A 16869-nucleotide genomic window follows, 5' to 3' on the forward strand; every position below is an offset into this window, starting at 1 on the left:
TTAGTTTAATGTCCTTTTTCACACACACACAAAACCTCAAAACCTAGCCTGTAAAATATATTTACCTGTGGCTCAGCTGCCATGGTTGCCAGGATCTCTTGCCATATTTCCCTTGTCTCAGCTTGTTCTTCAGCATAGGTTTTCACAGGAGGTCCTTCATCATCTGAACTGGTGCTAATATAGCGTTTTCTTGGCTTAGGTGTAGAATCTGGCTGATTTGTTGCCAAATTAGGGCTCTGAGGAGATCCCATAATCAAACCCACAAGCAAACAGTAGAATTGTTACCTTTATGCAAAGGGGGCTATGCTACAAGCCTTGTAGGATACTCCATGCAGCAGCAGCAACAACACTATAAGCCTTGAACGGCTGGCTGGGAACTCCTTCCTATTGGTCCTCACATGTCAGGTGGGTAGGGCTCATGGTACAGGAGGCTCTGGGCATGCCTGGGCATGTTCTCTGGAGGGTTTACAACTCCTCCCTACTGTGGTGATGTCATGCCCATCAGTGGGAGGGGATTGATGACATCTTGCCCTTCAATGGGCGGGGCTTGATGACATCTTGCCCTTACTAGGCTCTGACTTCACTCTGCCCATACATCTTGCCCTTACTTAGTCTGTGGCTTCACTTGCCCTTACTTAGGCTCCTCCCAGGTATGTATATAATACTACTGGGGACGTGGTTTGGGAGTGGGAGATTTGTATGGGAAATACCTGGAGGTGTAAACCTCTCAAGGGCTTTTCCCCATAGAGCATTATAGGGAAAGGATTATGCCTCCCTGTGTTTCCCACACAACATCCTGCCACACTCCGTGTGCCGTCCCAGCTGTCACTGTGGCAGTACAGGGTTCTGCTCCCCATAAAGGATCCCCCCCTGCCCTGGAAGTGCACAAGACTGCACAAAGATGGGTGCTCTATGAGCAACCACTTCCATGTGTCTCCAAAGGGGTGACGTGCATTATTCAGCTTCAGACACTCCAGAGCACAGCCCTACTAGTGATAGTGAGTGAATGCCTTCCTAGCGGGCATTCATCGCAGGATCTTCCAGGATGCTTTCATAGCAGGATCTTCCCTTTTTTCTTTTTTTTCTTTTTAATAAGAATTTTTATTGAGAAGTAAACCAAAGAAGACAAAGACAAATCACCATAAAGACAATACAAAACAATACAAAACAGATCATTTTTCGTAATGAAAAACCTCATTTTTCTAATTAATTACAGCAGTAAAGAAAAAATATCTAAAACAAGATAAAGCAAAAGAAATTCAGACTCTTGAAATTGTAAAATCTAATCTATTCAGCTTCTTGTAAGTGACATATCGAAAACACAAGTCAAATCCAGAAAATGGGAACAAAGTTTGACCATAACGGATATTATAATTTATAAAGGGTTCCCAAACAGACACGAATGATTCAGTAGAGATACCATGTACATAAGCCGAGACTTTTGAAACTGAAGCATAGTCCCACACTTTCAAAAACCAATCATTTCAGGAAGGATCTTCCATTTTTTCACCAATACATGTTTGTGAGGGGAAAGGCAGCATGGTATAGTGCAGGCATCCCCAAACTGTGGCCCTCCAGATGTTGCTGAACTACAACTCCCAGCATTCCTAGACACAATTTTTTGTGGCTGGGTATGCTGGAAGTTGTAGTTCAGCAACATCTGGAGGGCCGCAGTTTGGGGATGCCTGGTATAGTGGTTAGAGTGTTGAACTAGGACTAGCGGTGTGCACAGAAACTGTTTGGCCGGTGCAGTTCAAATCTGACTCAACCGGTTTGCAGGTCACTTTGGGGATATACATGTAAAGGGGAATCCGGCGAGGATTCCTCTTTGCAAGTAAAGCAGACATTCCCTATCCTCTTAAGGCCAGGGTGGGGGGCGGGCAAGAGAAAGGTACCTTATTCGAGGCTGCGGTGACATCAGCGGGGGGGGTGCAGTCGGGGCTCCTCAAATCCCCCTGCTGGCCTGAAGGGCAGCCCAGGCCAGCTGTAGCCCGGTTCAGGCCTCCACCCCCCCACACACAGAGGCCATTTTTGTGTCTTCTGTCCATGCACAATGGCCATTTGCATCACCACATGCCAGAGTCCTCTTTACAAATATATCCCTGAACTGGTTCGGATTGATTCCTTTAGAACCGGTGCCAGTCTGGTTCAAACTTGTACCAACTCTCCCCTTTGGGGGGCAGGTACACTCCAAACTTGGATCGGCTGAACTTGGGCCAGTTTGAATCGAGCTGGTCTGCACACCCTTAACTCGGATCAAGGAGAACTAAATTCAGAACTTTATTCAAATCCCAGAATCACTGGGTGACTCTGGGTGATCCACTTGTTTTCGTCCTAACCTACCTCGTAGGGTTGTTGTGGGGATAAACATAGCCATATAGACTGCTCTGCACTCCTTAGAGGAAAAATGGGGAATAAATGTTTGGTTTGATTAACTGGAGGGGGCTGCTGATGATGGGAGATTACAGCAGCAGCAGACATGTGAAAATCCAGCCTTTTGACTTTCAGCATTGTTTTCGCAATTTACCCTAAATCGTAAGGCATTTTGGTTTATAATTTTAAAGGATTTCAAGTGATAGGATATCCCGCGATGAACATTTTAAAGGTCCTTCTGAGGATTAAGAGAAATGCAGTCATAATAAAAGGAGTTTCAGCTGAGAGAGAGAGAGAGAGAAAGAGAGAGGATCACTAGACCAGGTACAGAAATGTCATCTTGCATTTAGAATACCTGGCTGACTGCTATGCACAGAAGAGGCATCGGTTTTTCATGGTTGCCAGCCCTTGAGAAAAACAAAACAAACTGGAAATGGTTTGAATAATCCAAATATAAAGTCTGTCAGCAACATTATATTTAAAAGTTCATGACTGCCAAGAAAAATCTATTTGCATGACTAAAGATTATAAGTACACTTGAATGTTTGAAATTTGTTTTGAACTCTGACATTTTATAGTGTTACTTGGGGAAGATCTAGTGGATGCCAACAAAAACTAATACTGTTATTTGTCAAGTGGTTTTAACAAGTAGGGATACATTTTTTAAACCCTGTTGTAGTTAGTTTATTTTATTTCTATCCAGTCTTTCTTACATCATGGATCTCATAGGGTTCACAGGTATTCTCCCACCTAGGCACTGACCAAAGTGCTAGATCTAATTAACTTCAACAAGATTGCCATCTGCCTTGTGACTAGTGGAAGAGATGGGAAGCCAATTGTAGGAACGGGAAGAAGTGTAAGCTTCATAATCACAAGGTATGCCTTGTGACTATGAAGGTGACACTTCTTTCAGTTCCTACAACTGGCTTCCCATCTCCTTCCACTTCCAGAACATATGCTTTGTCCTTGCCAGTAAAACTCACCATGGCTTTGCCCATCCTCATTTCCCATTATATTCCTGATCATGACCCTCATGCCTCTAATTCTACCATTCTCCACCATCCAAGAACTACCTGCTTCCTTAAAGAACTCCACCCATTTCTCATTCTCCTCCTCCTGCTTGGAACTGTCTCCCAGAACCTCACATGAAGTTACCCCACTATTTCCACCCACAAAGAATTTTCACTGAAGATTTATCCATCAGTTATGCAATACAGGACTGTATAACAATTGCATGATTCTGATGAAAATGGGGAAATCCTGACTTAGCTTTTCTAGAAAACTTGCATTTTGATGTTGAAATCTATCTTTGATGTGGAAATCTATATTTACTACCAACCTGCTCTTTCTAGATTTTCCCAGTATTCTATGTCTGCCTCGGCAAGCAGGGGAGAGCAATGCTTGAGAGAGACATGTGAGCATGGGAAAAGAATGGGGATATATGGCTACTCCATTCTCATTGCGCTCCTTCAGGACAACTAATTGCTGACAAGGTATATAAACAGAGGCGTAACTATAGGGGGGGCAGGGGGGGCACGTGCCCCGGGCGCCATCTTTTCTGGTCACATGGGGGGCGCCGCCATGACAAAAAAAATTTTTTTAATTTTTTTTAATTTTTTGTTAATACAAATGTTTCCTGCTCAGTGCAGCAGCGCTGCAGCAGTCAAGGGAGCGCGTTGGCGCCCCCTCCCCCATGAGCGGTCCCTTCCGCGCCGGCCGTGCCCCCCCCCTCATTGCAGTCAGTGGCCTGGCACGGCGGCGGCGGGCGCTTGTGAGGAAAAACCTAAGTATAATGTAGTATGTTGGGGGGGTGGGGGGCGCGGGGGGGCGCCATTTCAGTGCTTGCCCCAGGCGCCGTTTTCCCTAGTTACGCCTCTGTATATAAACACTTCTTGGCAAGTGGGAAACACTTCTTGGCAAGGTCTGTCCAGAATAAGTCTGAAACCATCCATGATTTGATTCTGGATGAAGGGGCAGACCTGGTATGTATTACAGAGACTTGGTTGGGGGAGGCTGGTGGCCTAGTCTGGTCCAACTTCTCCTTTCAGGGTAGTCTTTTGAAGAGCAGGTGCAGGGACGTGGGCGGGGAGGTGGAGTGGCTGTGGTCTATAAGAATCTCTCCCTGACCAGGATCCCTGTTGAAGTGTCTGACCATATTGAATGTATGTGCCTAAGTTTGGGGACCAGGGGTAGACTGGGACTTGTGTTGGTGTAATGATCATCCCGCTGCCCAATGGATTCCCTAACTGAGCTAATAGACTTGATCTCAAGTTTGGCGTTGGAGTCCCCCAGGCTTGTGGTGCTGGGGGACTTCAATGTCCTCTTTGGGACCTATTTGTCCAGGGCGGCTCAGGAGTTGATAGCAGCCATGACAACTATGGGCCTATCCCAAGGTCTCTCGTGACCAACACACATTCCTGTTCACACGCTTGATCTGGTCTTTCACTCTGAACAGGCTGGTGTTGTGTGAGTGAGGACTCCTGTGATTTCCCCATTGTCATGGACAGACCACCATCTGATTAAGGTTAGACTCACAGTCACACCCCACCTTTGCATGTGTGAGGGGCCCATTAGAATGGTCCGCCAGAGAAGATTATTGGATCCAGTAGGGTTTCAAGAAGTCTTGGAGGGATTTACTGTTGGCTCTGCAGGTGGTCCTGTTGATGTCCTGGTGAAGAATTAGAACAGCAAACTCACCAGGGCAGTAGACATGATCACTCCTAAGCGTCCTCTTTGACCTGCTTCAAAATTGGCACCTATATGGAAGAACTATGGGGGCTGAAGGGGTGAGGTAGATGACTGGAGTGCAAGTGGAGGAAGACCCGACTCAAATCCAACAGATTATAACATAGAGCACATTTGAAGATTTATGCTCTGGTAATATGGGAAGCAAAGAAGAGATTCTTTTCAGCCCGTATTGTGACCACAAGTTCACATCCAGTGCAGTTGTTCCGGGTTGTGAGAGGGCTAGTAAATGCCCCATCTCCCTTGAATCAGAACTTGGAACCATCTATTACCCACTGTGATGTGTTTAATGAGTTTTTGGTGGATAAAATCTCTCATATTCGGGCCAACTTGGATTTAGACACGACAATTAATGCAGTATCTGAATCAGAAGTGTCCAGCGACTCCTCTTATGTGGTCAGGCTGGATCAGTTCCAGTTTGTGACTCATGAGGATGTGGACAAGCTGCTTGGAATGGTGCAACCTACCACCTGTTCTCTTGATACTTGTCTGCCATGGCTTATACTATCTGGCAGGGAAGCTGTTGTAGAAGGCCTAGAAGAGATCATAAATGCTTCTCTGATGGAGGGCAGGATACCTCCTTGCCTTAAGGAGGTAATTATTAGACCTCTCTTGAAGAAGCCTGCGCTGGATCCCTCAGAGTTAAGCAACTATAGGCCTGTCTCCAGCCTTCCATGGTTGGGCAAGGTAATTGAGAGAGTTGTGCCCTCCCAACTCCAGGCAGTCTTGGATGAAACTGATTATCTAGACCCGTTTCAAACTAGCTTTTGTGTGGGCTATGGAGTAGAGACTGCCTTGGTCGGCCTGATGGATGATATCCAGTTGGGAATTGACAGAGGAAGTATGACTCTAATTTTGGACTTCTCCATGGCTTTTGATACTATTGACAGGTATCCTTCTGGAGTACTGAGGGGGTTGGGGGTGGGAGGCACTGCTTTGCAGTGGTTCCACTCCTACCTCTTGGGCAGATTCTAGGTGGTGTCCTTCGCGGGCTGTTGTTCTTCAAAAATGGAACTTCGGTATGGTGTCCCTCAGGGTTCCATATTCTCTCCGATGTTGTTTAACATCTCCATGAAACTGCTGGGAGAGATCATCAGGGGATTTGGTGCAGGGTGTTATCAATATGCTGATGACACCCATATCTTTTTCTCCATGTCAACATCATCAAGAGAAGGTATAACCTCCCTAAATGCCTGCCTGGAGGTGGTGATGGGCTGGATGTGAGATAACAAACTGAGACTGAATCCAGATAAGATGGAGGTACTTATTGTACAGGGTCAGAACTCAGGAGATGATTTTGATCTGCCAGTTCTGGATGGGGGTCACACTTCCCCAGAAGGAACAAGTACACAGTCTGGGGTTGCCCTGGTGTCCCAGGTTGAGGCAATGGCCAGAGATGCCTTTTTATAAGCTTTGGCTGATACGCCAGCTATGCCGCTCCTTGAGATAAATGACCTCAGAATGGTAGTACATCTGCTGGTCACCTCCAGACTTGACTACTACAATGTGCTCTATGTTGGGCCTCCTTTGTACATAGTCTGGAAACTGCAATTGGTCCAGAATGCAGCAGCCAGGTTGGTCTCTGGGTCATCTCGGAAATACCATATCACTCCTATCTTAAAAGATCTACACTGGCTGCTGATAAGTTTCCAGGCAAAATACAAGGTCTTGGTTATAACCTATAAAGCCCTAAACAGTTTGGGCTCTGGGTATTTAAGACAAAGTCTTCTTTACTATGAACCACACTGCCCATTGAGATCATCAGGAGATGTCTGTCTGCAGTTGCCACCAGCTCGGCTGGTGGCTATCAGGGTTGGGCCTTCTCCGTTGCTGCCCCGAGGCTTTGGAACACACTTCCTGCTGAAATAAGAGCCTCCCCATCTCTTACAACTTTTAAAAGGGCAGTCAGGACACATTTGTTCACCCAGGCTTTTAATTATATACGGTTTAATTAGTTTGATGATTTTTAACAGTTGTAACGTTTTGGATTTTAGATTGTTGTAATGTTTTAACCTTTTTACTTGTTGTTTGTATTGTTTTGTTGTAAACTGTCCAGAGACTTGCAGTTTGGGCAATATACAAATATATTAAACAAACAAACAAACAAAGTGGGGAAGTCAGTAGGGCTGGCATCAGAGGTTGCCATCACTGGGCAGCTTTGGAGGGCCCGCTGCTGATCCCAGGGAGCACCTCTGTATCCATAGTCTTCTTGTGGCGGTGGCATAACAACTCTCTTGGAGTGCATCCATGCCGGAGGTTTTCCGAGGGCCACCTAAAACATGGAGCTGGCCCTGAGAGGCAGCCTGCTATGGCATTATTACCATACAGCAGGCTCAGCCATGGTGGTGTGCATCATTGGCTAGCTAGGGGAGGGTGGGCTTGTGCAGCCCTGTCTGCATTGGCATGTGCTTTGTACGCGCATTCCATTACCATCAGTAGCATTGCGACCACTGCCTCCACCACCTAGGCAGCCTCTTGGAAGCCCACTATGCACTCCACCTCCCACCTGTTCTCCAGGCTCCTGGGTGGTGGGAAGCAGGAAAGCCATGAAACAAGTTCCAGGACGGGCTTCCTGCCCGTTCTGGAACTGGGTGCGAATGGAGGACATGCATGCACCCTCCATTTGGGAGGTCTTTCACTTGCAGCCTGTTCCAGGTCAAGTGGCAAGATGAAGTTCCTATTCAGAACTTTCCTCTTTCCTGCCCACCTGGGAGCCAGCGGGAAGCGGAGTGGTGGAGTGAGTAGCCAGAGGCAATGCTGCTGGTGAGTGGGCAGCATGCAAGTGGCAGGCAGCAATAGCAGGAATGGCCAGCTAATCTTAGGGGAGGGGTGAGAGGTGGATTCCAGATGCTGAGCAGCTCAAGTTCTTAGAACACATCTGCCCAATTATAGCTCCACTCCTGGTCTGCATGACGGTTTTCATCACTGTAGCTCCATAAGGTGTAATACAGGTTTGAATCATTTTGCAAATTCATAATAGGTTATTTATACTTATTTATCAAGGGATTTAGATAGCTCACAACAAAAATTAAAAAACACACGCAGTGAAATAAAATATGTTAAAACAACCAAAAACCATTAACTTTACATTTACAACCCAATTAAAAGAAAATGCCTGAGAAACAATAAGCGGAGTGATCACACCAGCTGACACCTAATGTCGGTGGACTTCATCTCTTTTCCTGTGGAAGTACCTTAGGATTTTCCCTCAGCATGTTTTTGATAAATTCTCAAACAAGGAACCTTTTTAACTAGCCCCACCCTTGCAACGATCACACCACACTTATTAAGAAGAGGAAGCGGAAAACCAAGATTCGTTAGTTTCTGTGAGCAGTCTGTATCCTCAGAAGGCATTTCCTTTTGCTGTTGCTTTTATATTTAGGAGACGCTGCTTCAGAAACTACTGGTAAGACATAAAGCTTTTTGTGTTGTGCTTGACTGCTGTTTCCGTTTTAAGGATGTTTCAAAGCTGGGCTTCTTTGGGTAAAAACCCATCATCTATGGCAGGCGTAGGCAACCTTGGCTCTCTGGCTGTCATTGAACTACAATTCCCATCATCTCCAGCCCAAATAAATTGTGATTGGGGTTGATGGGAGATGTAGGCAACAAGAGCCAAAGATTGCCTACCCTTGATCTACAGCTTTTCCTGCCAGAGGTGCAGTGATGGGAGAAGCTTTGCCTTTTGAATTTCTTCCTGTCATTGCAGCTGTGAAAGACACAGGGATCTTGCCAGAAAAAAGTGACGACTGCTGCTGCAGGCAGGGTTAGCCATATCCAAGTTAAGAGAAGGGGGAGATAAGGGAGGAGAAAACAGTATAAGCAGTAAGATAACAGAAGTATGTGCAGTGGCAGCATCAGGGAAAAAATTTCAGGGGAGGCACAGAAGGGGCAAGTTGCATTTATGGGTGGGTAAGCTGTATCCCACATACTAGATTTCTGAAGCAGAAAGTGGGGGAAGTGTGGGGGAGTCAATTCTCTGGGAGTGTCCTTGGATATGTGGGAATATGAGGAACATATTTGCCTGAGTAGCTAGTGAGGGGGGAGCATAACTCTGCTAAATAAATGTTTCTCAAAGTGTGAAGTAGGTCCCCCATGGAGACACACAGGTCGTTCCAGCATGGTGTCCTTGAAGCCCCTTTCTAGTGTGACTCTTGATTGAGGGCTCTCAACCTCTCCTCATGATGGCTGTCTCTCCATGATAAGTTACTGTCTTGACCAGGCAGTTTTCTCCAAATGACAAAAATGCTCCCTAGGAGTGTGGAGAAAACGGGCTGATCTATACACTGAGCCAGGGTATTAAAAATGGCTTGCCACTCAGACGCCCTACATGTGGACGACCTACATGTGGACCTACATGTGGCTCAGAGTGGCTGCCTCATGTACTTGTACTAAGCCGGATGACAGAGAGCCAGCACATAATCTTGACAGAAGACCAGCAGTGAGCTCTGTCGCTTCTGCGAGTTGCCAGGGTTGAAGGTCAACTGTGTCCCTTGAGCGATTCCTCATTGCTTCCTCGTCATCATTCCCACAGAGGCCAGCTCCTTCCTTTGTCCTTTGAAAAGATTCCCCTTAGGGCAAAGGGCAAGAATTAGTGTTTGACAAGGCTTTCTGTTTGCTTTTAGTTTCTTTTGGAGAGAATCAAGCAACTGTTTCTTAGTCTTGGTGAGACTTGTTATAAGAAAACTGGAAGTATTCTTGTTGTAGGATGAAATAGAAAGGGCGAATGGGACATGTCTGAGGCCAGGTGGTGGAGTATCCAAGAAAAGACAGAAAATAGATTCCCTCACAAACTTGCTTTCACGAGGCAGGTTTGTGCAGTCACTTCATGGAGATGGTCTAAAAGATCCTGTTCTGTTAAAAGATTCAAAAGATGGGTCAAGCCATTGTCAGAGATCACCATCCAAATCAGCTCAGGGTGGGAGAAAGGGTTCTGTGAATCCAACCAAGTTAATTTTCCTTGGAACCCATGAAAGGATTTTGTGTGTGTGAAACTGGGAAATGATTGTTACAGCAGTGCCATCAAATGATGGCAATATTCTAGAGAAATAAATGGCTGTTCACTAAGTTGGTTACAAATCCACTTCATTTACAAATCCACTTCAGCCCCTGGTGGCGCAGTGGTAAAACTGCCACCCTGTAACCAGAAGGTTACAAGTTCGATCCTGACCAAGGGGCTCAGGGTTGACTCAGCCTTCCATCCTTCCGAGGTCGGTAAAATGAGTACCCAGAATGTTGGGGGGCAATATGCTAAATCATTGTAAACCACTTAGAGAGCTTCCAGCTATAGAGCGGTATATAAATGTTATTGCTATTGCTATTTTATCACTTTTCTCCAGAGGTTGAAGAGAGCCTGGGTGCCTGGAGCTTGGAGCCTGCCAAGCTCCAGGCACCAGAGCTGTATGGTTGTTCACCAGAGGCCCAGTAAAACTCTTGGATTTATTATTTTTTATTTTATTTTATTTTATTTTATATCCCACTCTTCCTCCAAGGAACCCAGAGCTACATACTTGTTTCTCTTCACAACAACCCTGTGAAGTAGGTTAGGCTGAGAGAGAAGTGACTGGCCCAGAGTCACCCAGCTAGTTTCATGGCTGAATGGGGATTTGAGCTTGGGTCTCCCCGGTCCTAGTCCAGCACTCTAACCACTACACCACGCTGACTACTTAGAAGTGTAAAAACAGAGTAGTCATCAGACATCTAGCAAGCCAGAGTACATGACTGGCTTATTGGGATGTGCAGTTAAAGTAAGATTAAAACTTCTGTTTTTGTCTTGCTTGTAGAGAAGAGTAGGTTTTTACTAATTGTTTTAATAAGAGGTTATGTAAAATATTCCCCAAATTGCTTTGTACTCCCGCCCAATGAGAATCAACAAGAAGTGTATTTGATTTCCTAAGTATTTTAGTTTGTGTCACTGGTAATTTTTTCTTAGTTGCCCCCCCCCCCACCTTCTCCTATGATATATCCTCTTTACTTTTTCAGAATGTGTTGGAGATGGCTCCGTCCTTAAGGCTCCTGCTCCTCTTCATGCTTTTGCTGAATGACACATCCTCCATTCCAAACAGCGCACCCAAGCGGTCATATGATATGATGCAAGGAGTCGATTGTGTGGGTATGTATTTAATTAGGTGTGCGGGTTTTGTTTTAACATCAGGCACTGTGATCTGTCTACAAGCCACTTTCTGAAAGTTGCTTAGAAGATCATTTCCCTCTTGTTGTCACCATTATGTGCCCATTCTTCCAAGGTAAGGGGTGTTCTCTGCACATTTCTGCACTGCACCTTGCCAGCAGCCATCCTGGTCCTTGAATAAACACATCCATACAAGTTATCTGGTAAAATAAAGCAAATTTTGCAGTCAGAAGTATCAAACGAAGGATCTGGGGTACTGAGTTTCAGAATGACCTCTCGAGGACATCTAGGGCATTCCACCTGCTTAGTGGTGGGATGAGAATTCACCCAGGAGATTATCTATTCCTCCTTACCTTCTCTAAACATAGATGGGCCTTCTTGAGGGCCCATATGAGTATCTTCCTCTTGGAACTATTAGCTAGTAGATACAGCAGAATTCCAACTGAGCAAAGATATTGCCCCTATAACTCAGATGAGATTGAGTCAGTTGCACATGTCCTCCTGCAGTGTGTCTTTTACATAGGTGTTAGGCGAAGGGCTTAGGCTTTTTTTCCAAAACTTGCCAGGACTATCGGATGAATTTTATGTCAAATATTTGCTAATAGACACGGATTCGTCAATCACACATGCAGTTGTGAAGTTCTGTTGTTCTGCAATATGAGTTCGACACACTCTGCTCACTAATGGTTAGAACCAATGTAAAGATATGTTATTGCTATGGTTATGTTTAAATTATACAGTTGTTTTATGTGTTCTGGTATTGGTCAAAGATCGTAATAAAGACTGACTTGATTGCAGTCAGAAGAACTCTTATGGATGCACATGCAAATTTAAATAATGAAAATGTCCTTGTATCTCAGCTTTCACAAGGTATTTGGGTCTGAAATATGTGTCTGTGGTTGAGAGCCTCACTATCTGTTGTAGGTATGAGAAGGGGGAGGTGGCTGCTTCCGGTAGCTTGCCTTTATTTATTTCCTCCACCAGGTGGCAGCTTTCCTTTTTAGAAGACTGTGGGCAAGGTAGGAAGGGAGAAGCCCCAAAGATATACTAAACTGTGTTTATGGAAACCAAACCAGGCGGCCTCGTTTCATTTGAACTCACTTTCATAACATACCCAAAGCAGAAGTGCTAACTCTTTTATGGGCAGAGACCTTGTGGTGTTAAGTGCTGTGTCATGGGTAGAAATCAAACTAGTAAAGCTTTACCTTCTTGGAGATGCAGAGATGGACAAAGTTGGTTTCTGCCTGTTATGTAGCTGTTGACAGCACCAAATGTCTTGTTTATAACAAGAAAAAAGGATGGTAACTCTAGCTGAAAGTGATGCATACGAATCACTTTTGGACTCTGAGGGAAAAGTGCTACTTGAACTACGTGGCCTACAATATGTCAAAAGCTATGGGTCTTTTTAAAATTAATGACTGAAACATGAATAAAAGGAGAGCTGGTCTTGTGGTAGCAAGCATGACTTGCCCCCTTAGCTAAGCAGGGTCCACCCGGGTTGCATATGAAAGAGAGACTCGAAGTGTGAGCACTGTAAGACATTCCCCTCAGGATAGAGCCGCTCTGGGAAGAGCAGAAAGTTCCAAATTCCCTCTCTGCCTTCTCCAAGATAGGGCTGAGAGAGATTCCTGCCTGCAACCTTGGAGAAGCCGCTGTCAGTCTGTGTAGACAGTACTGAGCTATATGGACCTATGGTCTGACTCAGTATATGGCACCTTCCTTTGTTCCTATGAGAACACATTTCACATTATGATATGGTTCCTGTCATAGCATGGTCCTAAATGTCTGAAACCATGAGTGCAATATTCCCTTCCCCTGGTCCTGAATTCTTCATTTTATCATGCTTTCATTATCCCTATTTCCTGCCAAGAGGCTAGATTAACATTTTCTAAATGCAGAATTATTTTGTTTAAAAACAGTGACAACCGAGGGGCTTCTGCTTAATTATAAGATTCAAATAGGTTCTAGCTCATCTTGTTCTGGTGCCACTATTTTAGCTTTTGCTTTATAGTTTTCCTTGCAGGGTTTCTTTGCCTATAACACAGGCCTGCACAATATGAGACCCACAAACCAAACACAACCCACCACTTGGCAGGTACCCGAGAGCCACCATGTGTTTGCAGTTCTTGAAAGGGAGTTAAAATGGTTTTTTGAGCTCTTATTTGGAACCATAAAATATAGCTGGTTTTGCTTGGTTGGGTTGGACAGGTCTGCTTTAACAGCTGCATGATAAGCAAACAAAAATGTTCAGTTAAATGAGCATGGCAGGGGAGTAAGACAACTTTGGTCAAATAACCAAAGAACGATGATTAATTTAAGTCAAGTCTAGAAGCCTGATTGTGTTGGGGAAAGAGGGGCTAAAGGGTGTTTCCATTAGCAAATACGCCCTAAGTGATCTTGAAAACTATGCCAACATTTCAATGACAAAAACATTTGCTCACAAAAGGAGAAAATTGTGCTATACTCTACTTGACAGTATGTTCCATATTATATTATGCTCTAAAGACTAATAAATAGGATAGGACTCTAGTAGGGGAGGTTTTTATTTCTTTAGCAAAATCAGTTTCTGGCTCATATAAGTATCTTTAACTCAGGGGCATAACTATAATAGGGCAAGGGGAGACAGTTGTCTGGGGGCCCACTGCCTTGGGGGGGGCCCATAGGTAAGTCACATGACTGACTCCCCCAGCCACACACCTGCCCGGGCTTCCTTCAGTTGTATTCATCCTCAGAAATTGATGTGAGTGTTAAGACCTGAAGCTACCAGAACAGCATGTCTTTCTCTAGTACCATGAAATGACTTGCATCGTCCACAGTTTATAAAACTTTAAAAAAAAAAATTAGGATGATGTTCTATTGTGGCACATTGGAGATATACATATATGCTTTTTGTTACCACTATTCAGCCTCATTTAAGATTTCTTTACTTCATGAGCTGAGCTTCAGGGGGGGGGGATTTAAAAATCTTGTCTCTGGGCCCACTCCAACCTTGCTACGCCCCTGCTTTAACTCGACACTCTGAAGTAGATGTCAGTATAACACACTAAGAATAGAGCTTGCAAATAAATTTAAGGCGAGCATGTACAGAGAATCCAAACAGTCCCACAGATTGCTGGCTTGCTGCTTTCTTTTCTTTTCTTTTTGATCTCACAGAGTGGCCTCATGGGAAGAAGGTTTCTGGTGCAATCTACCCTGCGCCCCCTGCTGGACATCTTTTGCTTTTGTGATTAACCCAATTCACCAGAAAAGTGGTTTGAAAAGTTGTGGGTTATAATCATAGAAAGCAAGAACCGACCAGTAGGAGCCTTTTTCACCCCATGTGATCACCCCATCAGATCTGGCAGTGGGTGGAGAAAAGGCAATCTGCGGGACTATTTGGATTCTCTGTAAGATCCCACCTTAAATTTATTCACAGGTTCTGTCCTTAGCATGTTGTACTACCATCTAGAAAACTTTTATATTCATTTTCAGAAAACAGCTCTTGGGTTTGCACCAAATAGTGTCTCATTGGATTTTCAGCCAGGACAGAGTTTTTACAGTAATGTGGAAATTCATCTGTTTTGAGCTTGTAGATGTCTGTACCCCCATGCTAGCTTTAACCTTAATGCAAGCTATCATTCTTGCAATGTAGGTGAGGATTAGTGGGACATGTGAAAGTGGTTCGCAACCCTCATCAGGACTGCAGGCCAAACAGTCCTTAACTGTGCAATAATTCAGGTTATTGTCCTTCGCAATAAGTGGGGAGCAAAACAAATTCAGACCAGGGTACAGTGGGCACCATACTAACAAATATATATTCACAATTTGAACTTTGGTTGGGTTTGGTGTACTGCAAGTATAATTCCTTCCTTGTGTTTGATCTCATTCTGATGCCAGCTGTTACCAGAGGCACCAAAGGCACTGAGCACCCACAGTTTGAGGTTCCTCAGACTTGTGAGGACAGCCCCAGAGGGAGTTGTTAATCAGGGATAATCAATAAGGATTAATAGGCGCTGAACAAAAGAGATTGCAAGGACAAGCCCTCACTTGCTGCACATTAGCTGACTTCATAAGGAAATAAGCGGTACTAATGACTGTTATGTATGCAGATAATTTACCTGATTATAGATGCAATTGTGGAACTAATTATTCATTAGTAACCCCCACCAAAGTCATTGGGGCTCTTTATAAGTAAGTGCTTTCAGCACTGCAGCTCCAGTATTTAATCGTAGTAAACGCACATGTAAATGAGGCTTATGGATCTGTTTCACGGGCAGTGCTAGAGCTAATATTGGGAAGCAAACAAAAGACAAAACAAGGGCCATCATGTATGTACAGGTGATTTTGCAGGGGTGGCATTTGCCTAGCTCTCTCCAAAGAAAAGTAGGCTGGTCATTCTGGCAGTGATTTTAAAGCTTGTACTTTGCAACCTATCATCATGGCTGCTGGCCAGCCACTTCTTTTGCTAGGCCAAAAGAAGTGAGAGTCAGCGTGGTGTAGTGGTTAGAGTGCTGGACTAGGACCGGGGAGACCCGAGTTCAAATCCCCATTTAGCCATGATACTAGCTGGGTGACTCTGGGCCAGTCACTTCTCTCTCAGCCTAACCTACTTCACAGGGTTGTTGTGAAAGAGAAACTCAAGTATGTAGTACACCGCTCTGGGCTCCTTGGAGGAAGAGTGGGATATAAATGTAATAACAATAATAAATAATAAATAATAAAATAATAGGCAGATTACTGGCTATTAACCTAGGGTGGCTAGGTGACGTTTCTGTTGGAGCTGGGACCCTGGCAGCATCAGCTCTCAGCTGCAATGTCTCATAGTGACCACTGGGGTGTGTGTGTGTGTGTGTGTTAGTGTCATAGATAAACATGCTGGAATCCTCCCCTCTTTGTTCTCCCAGGGTTAGTCTCCATTTTGTCTCTCCAGGGATGGCTGTTTGTTTTGGTTTCTCTCTTCAGCCATGAGCTACAGCTGAAATTAAGCTGCAGGCTTTTTCACATTTGTTTGTAACCTTTTCTTTAAATAAATCCATGTAGTTTTTCAATACTAAGGAACTGTCTCAAGACCTCTTGCTTTGCTACTTTCTTGCCAAACTGGTTTTGCTTTGCTATTTGGGGACTGAACTGCCATTCTTCCCATACAGTTTCCTCAAGGAACTGAACAGTTAGGAGATAACTGGAGATTTTTATTTTTTTTAGGGCTAAGAGGAGACTCTTCTCACACTAAGGGGAGGGGCTAGTGTAAGATGCAGGCTGCAGTGGGCAGCCAGACAGGAATTATAGGGTTAACTACATCAAGTGGTTTTTCTGGATTGACATTCTGTAGACCCTGGGTCATGACCCAATTGGTTAACAAGTTGAGCGGGACTAAAAGGCTCCTGAGGGTCTGCTGGGAAGAAGAAAGGTGTGTCCAGGTGAGGGGAGAGCAACGGAGTCTTGCCAAGTTCTCTCAGGGAGAGTTTTTGCAAGTCCCTGGGTTGGTCTCACCAAGTTCTGGTGAGGTCCAAGGGATGGAAGCCAAGGCATATGGCTTCGGAAGGCTAGACTTAGGAAAAGTATTTTAGTAAGACTTGCGTTAGAAATTATTTTCTTTTGTGTGTGTGTCTTTGCAAATACCCTCTATCTACTTATTATATTTACCT

The 16869-nt window shown here is 44.6% G+C and overlaps 1 protein-coding gene across 3 annotated transcripts in view; it reads left to right on the top strand.

The window, feature by feature from the left end:
- Positions 1–435: 435 nt before the first annotated feature.
- Positions 436–16869, top strand: part of AOAH (acyloxyacyl hydrolase) — a 132771-nt gene continuing 116337 nt past the window's right edge. Inside the window, exons 1-2 of one of the 3 annotated variants that reach the window (XM_053265148.1) lie at positions 436–650; positions 11098–11227. In XM_053265148.1, coding sequence (XP_053121123.1) covers positions 11110–11227 — 118 coding nt within the window. In that variant the 5' untranslated portion in view covers positions 436–650; positions 11098–11109. Of the gene's footprint in view, positions 651–8418; positions 8525–11097; positions 11228–16869 lie in introns of those variants that run through there. The other 2 variants (XM_053265146.1, XM_053265147.1) reach the window with 2 other exon arrangements.

This window comes from Hemicordylus capensis, chromosome 6 (assembly GCF_027244095.1).
Source record: "Hemicordylus capensis ecotype Gifberg chromosome 6, rHemCap1.1.pri, whole genome shotgun sequence".
Taxonomy (NCBI): Eukaryota; Metazoa; Chordata; class Lepidosauria; order Squamata; family Cordylidae; genus Hemicordylus; species Hemicordylus capensis.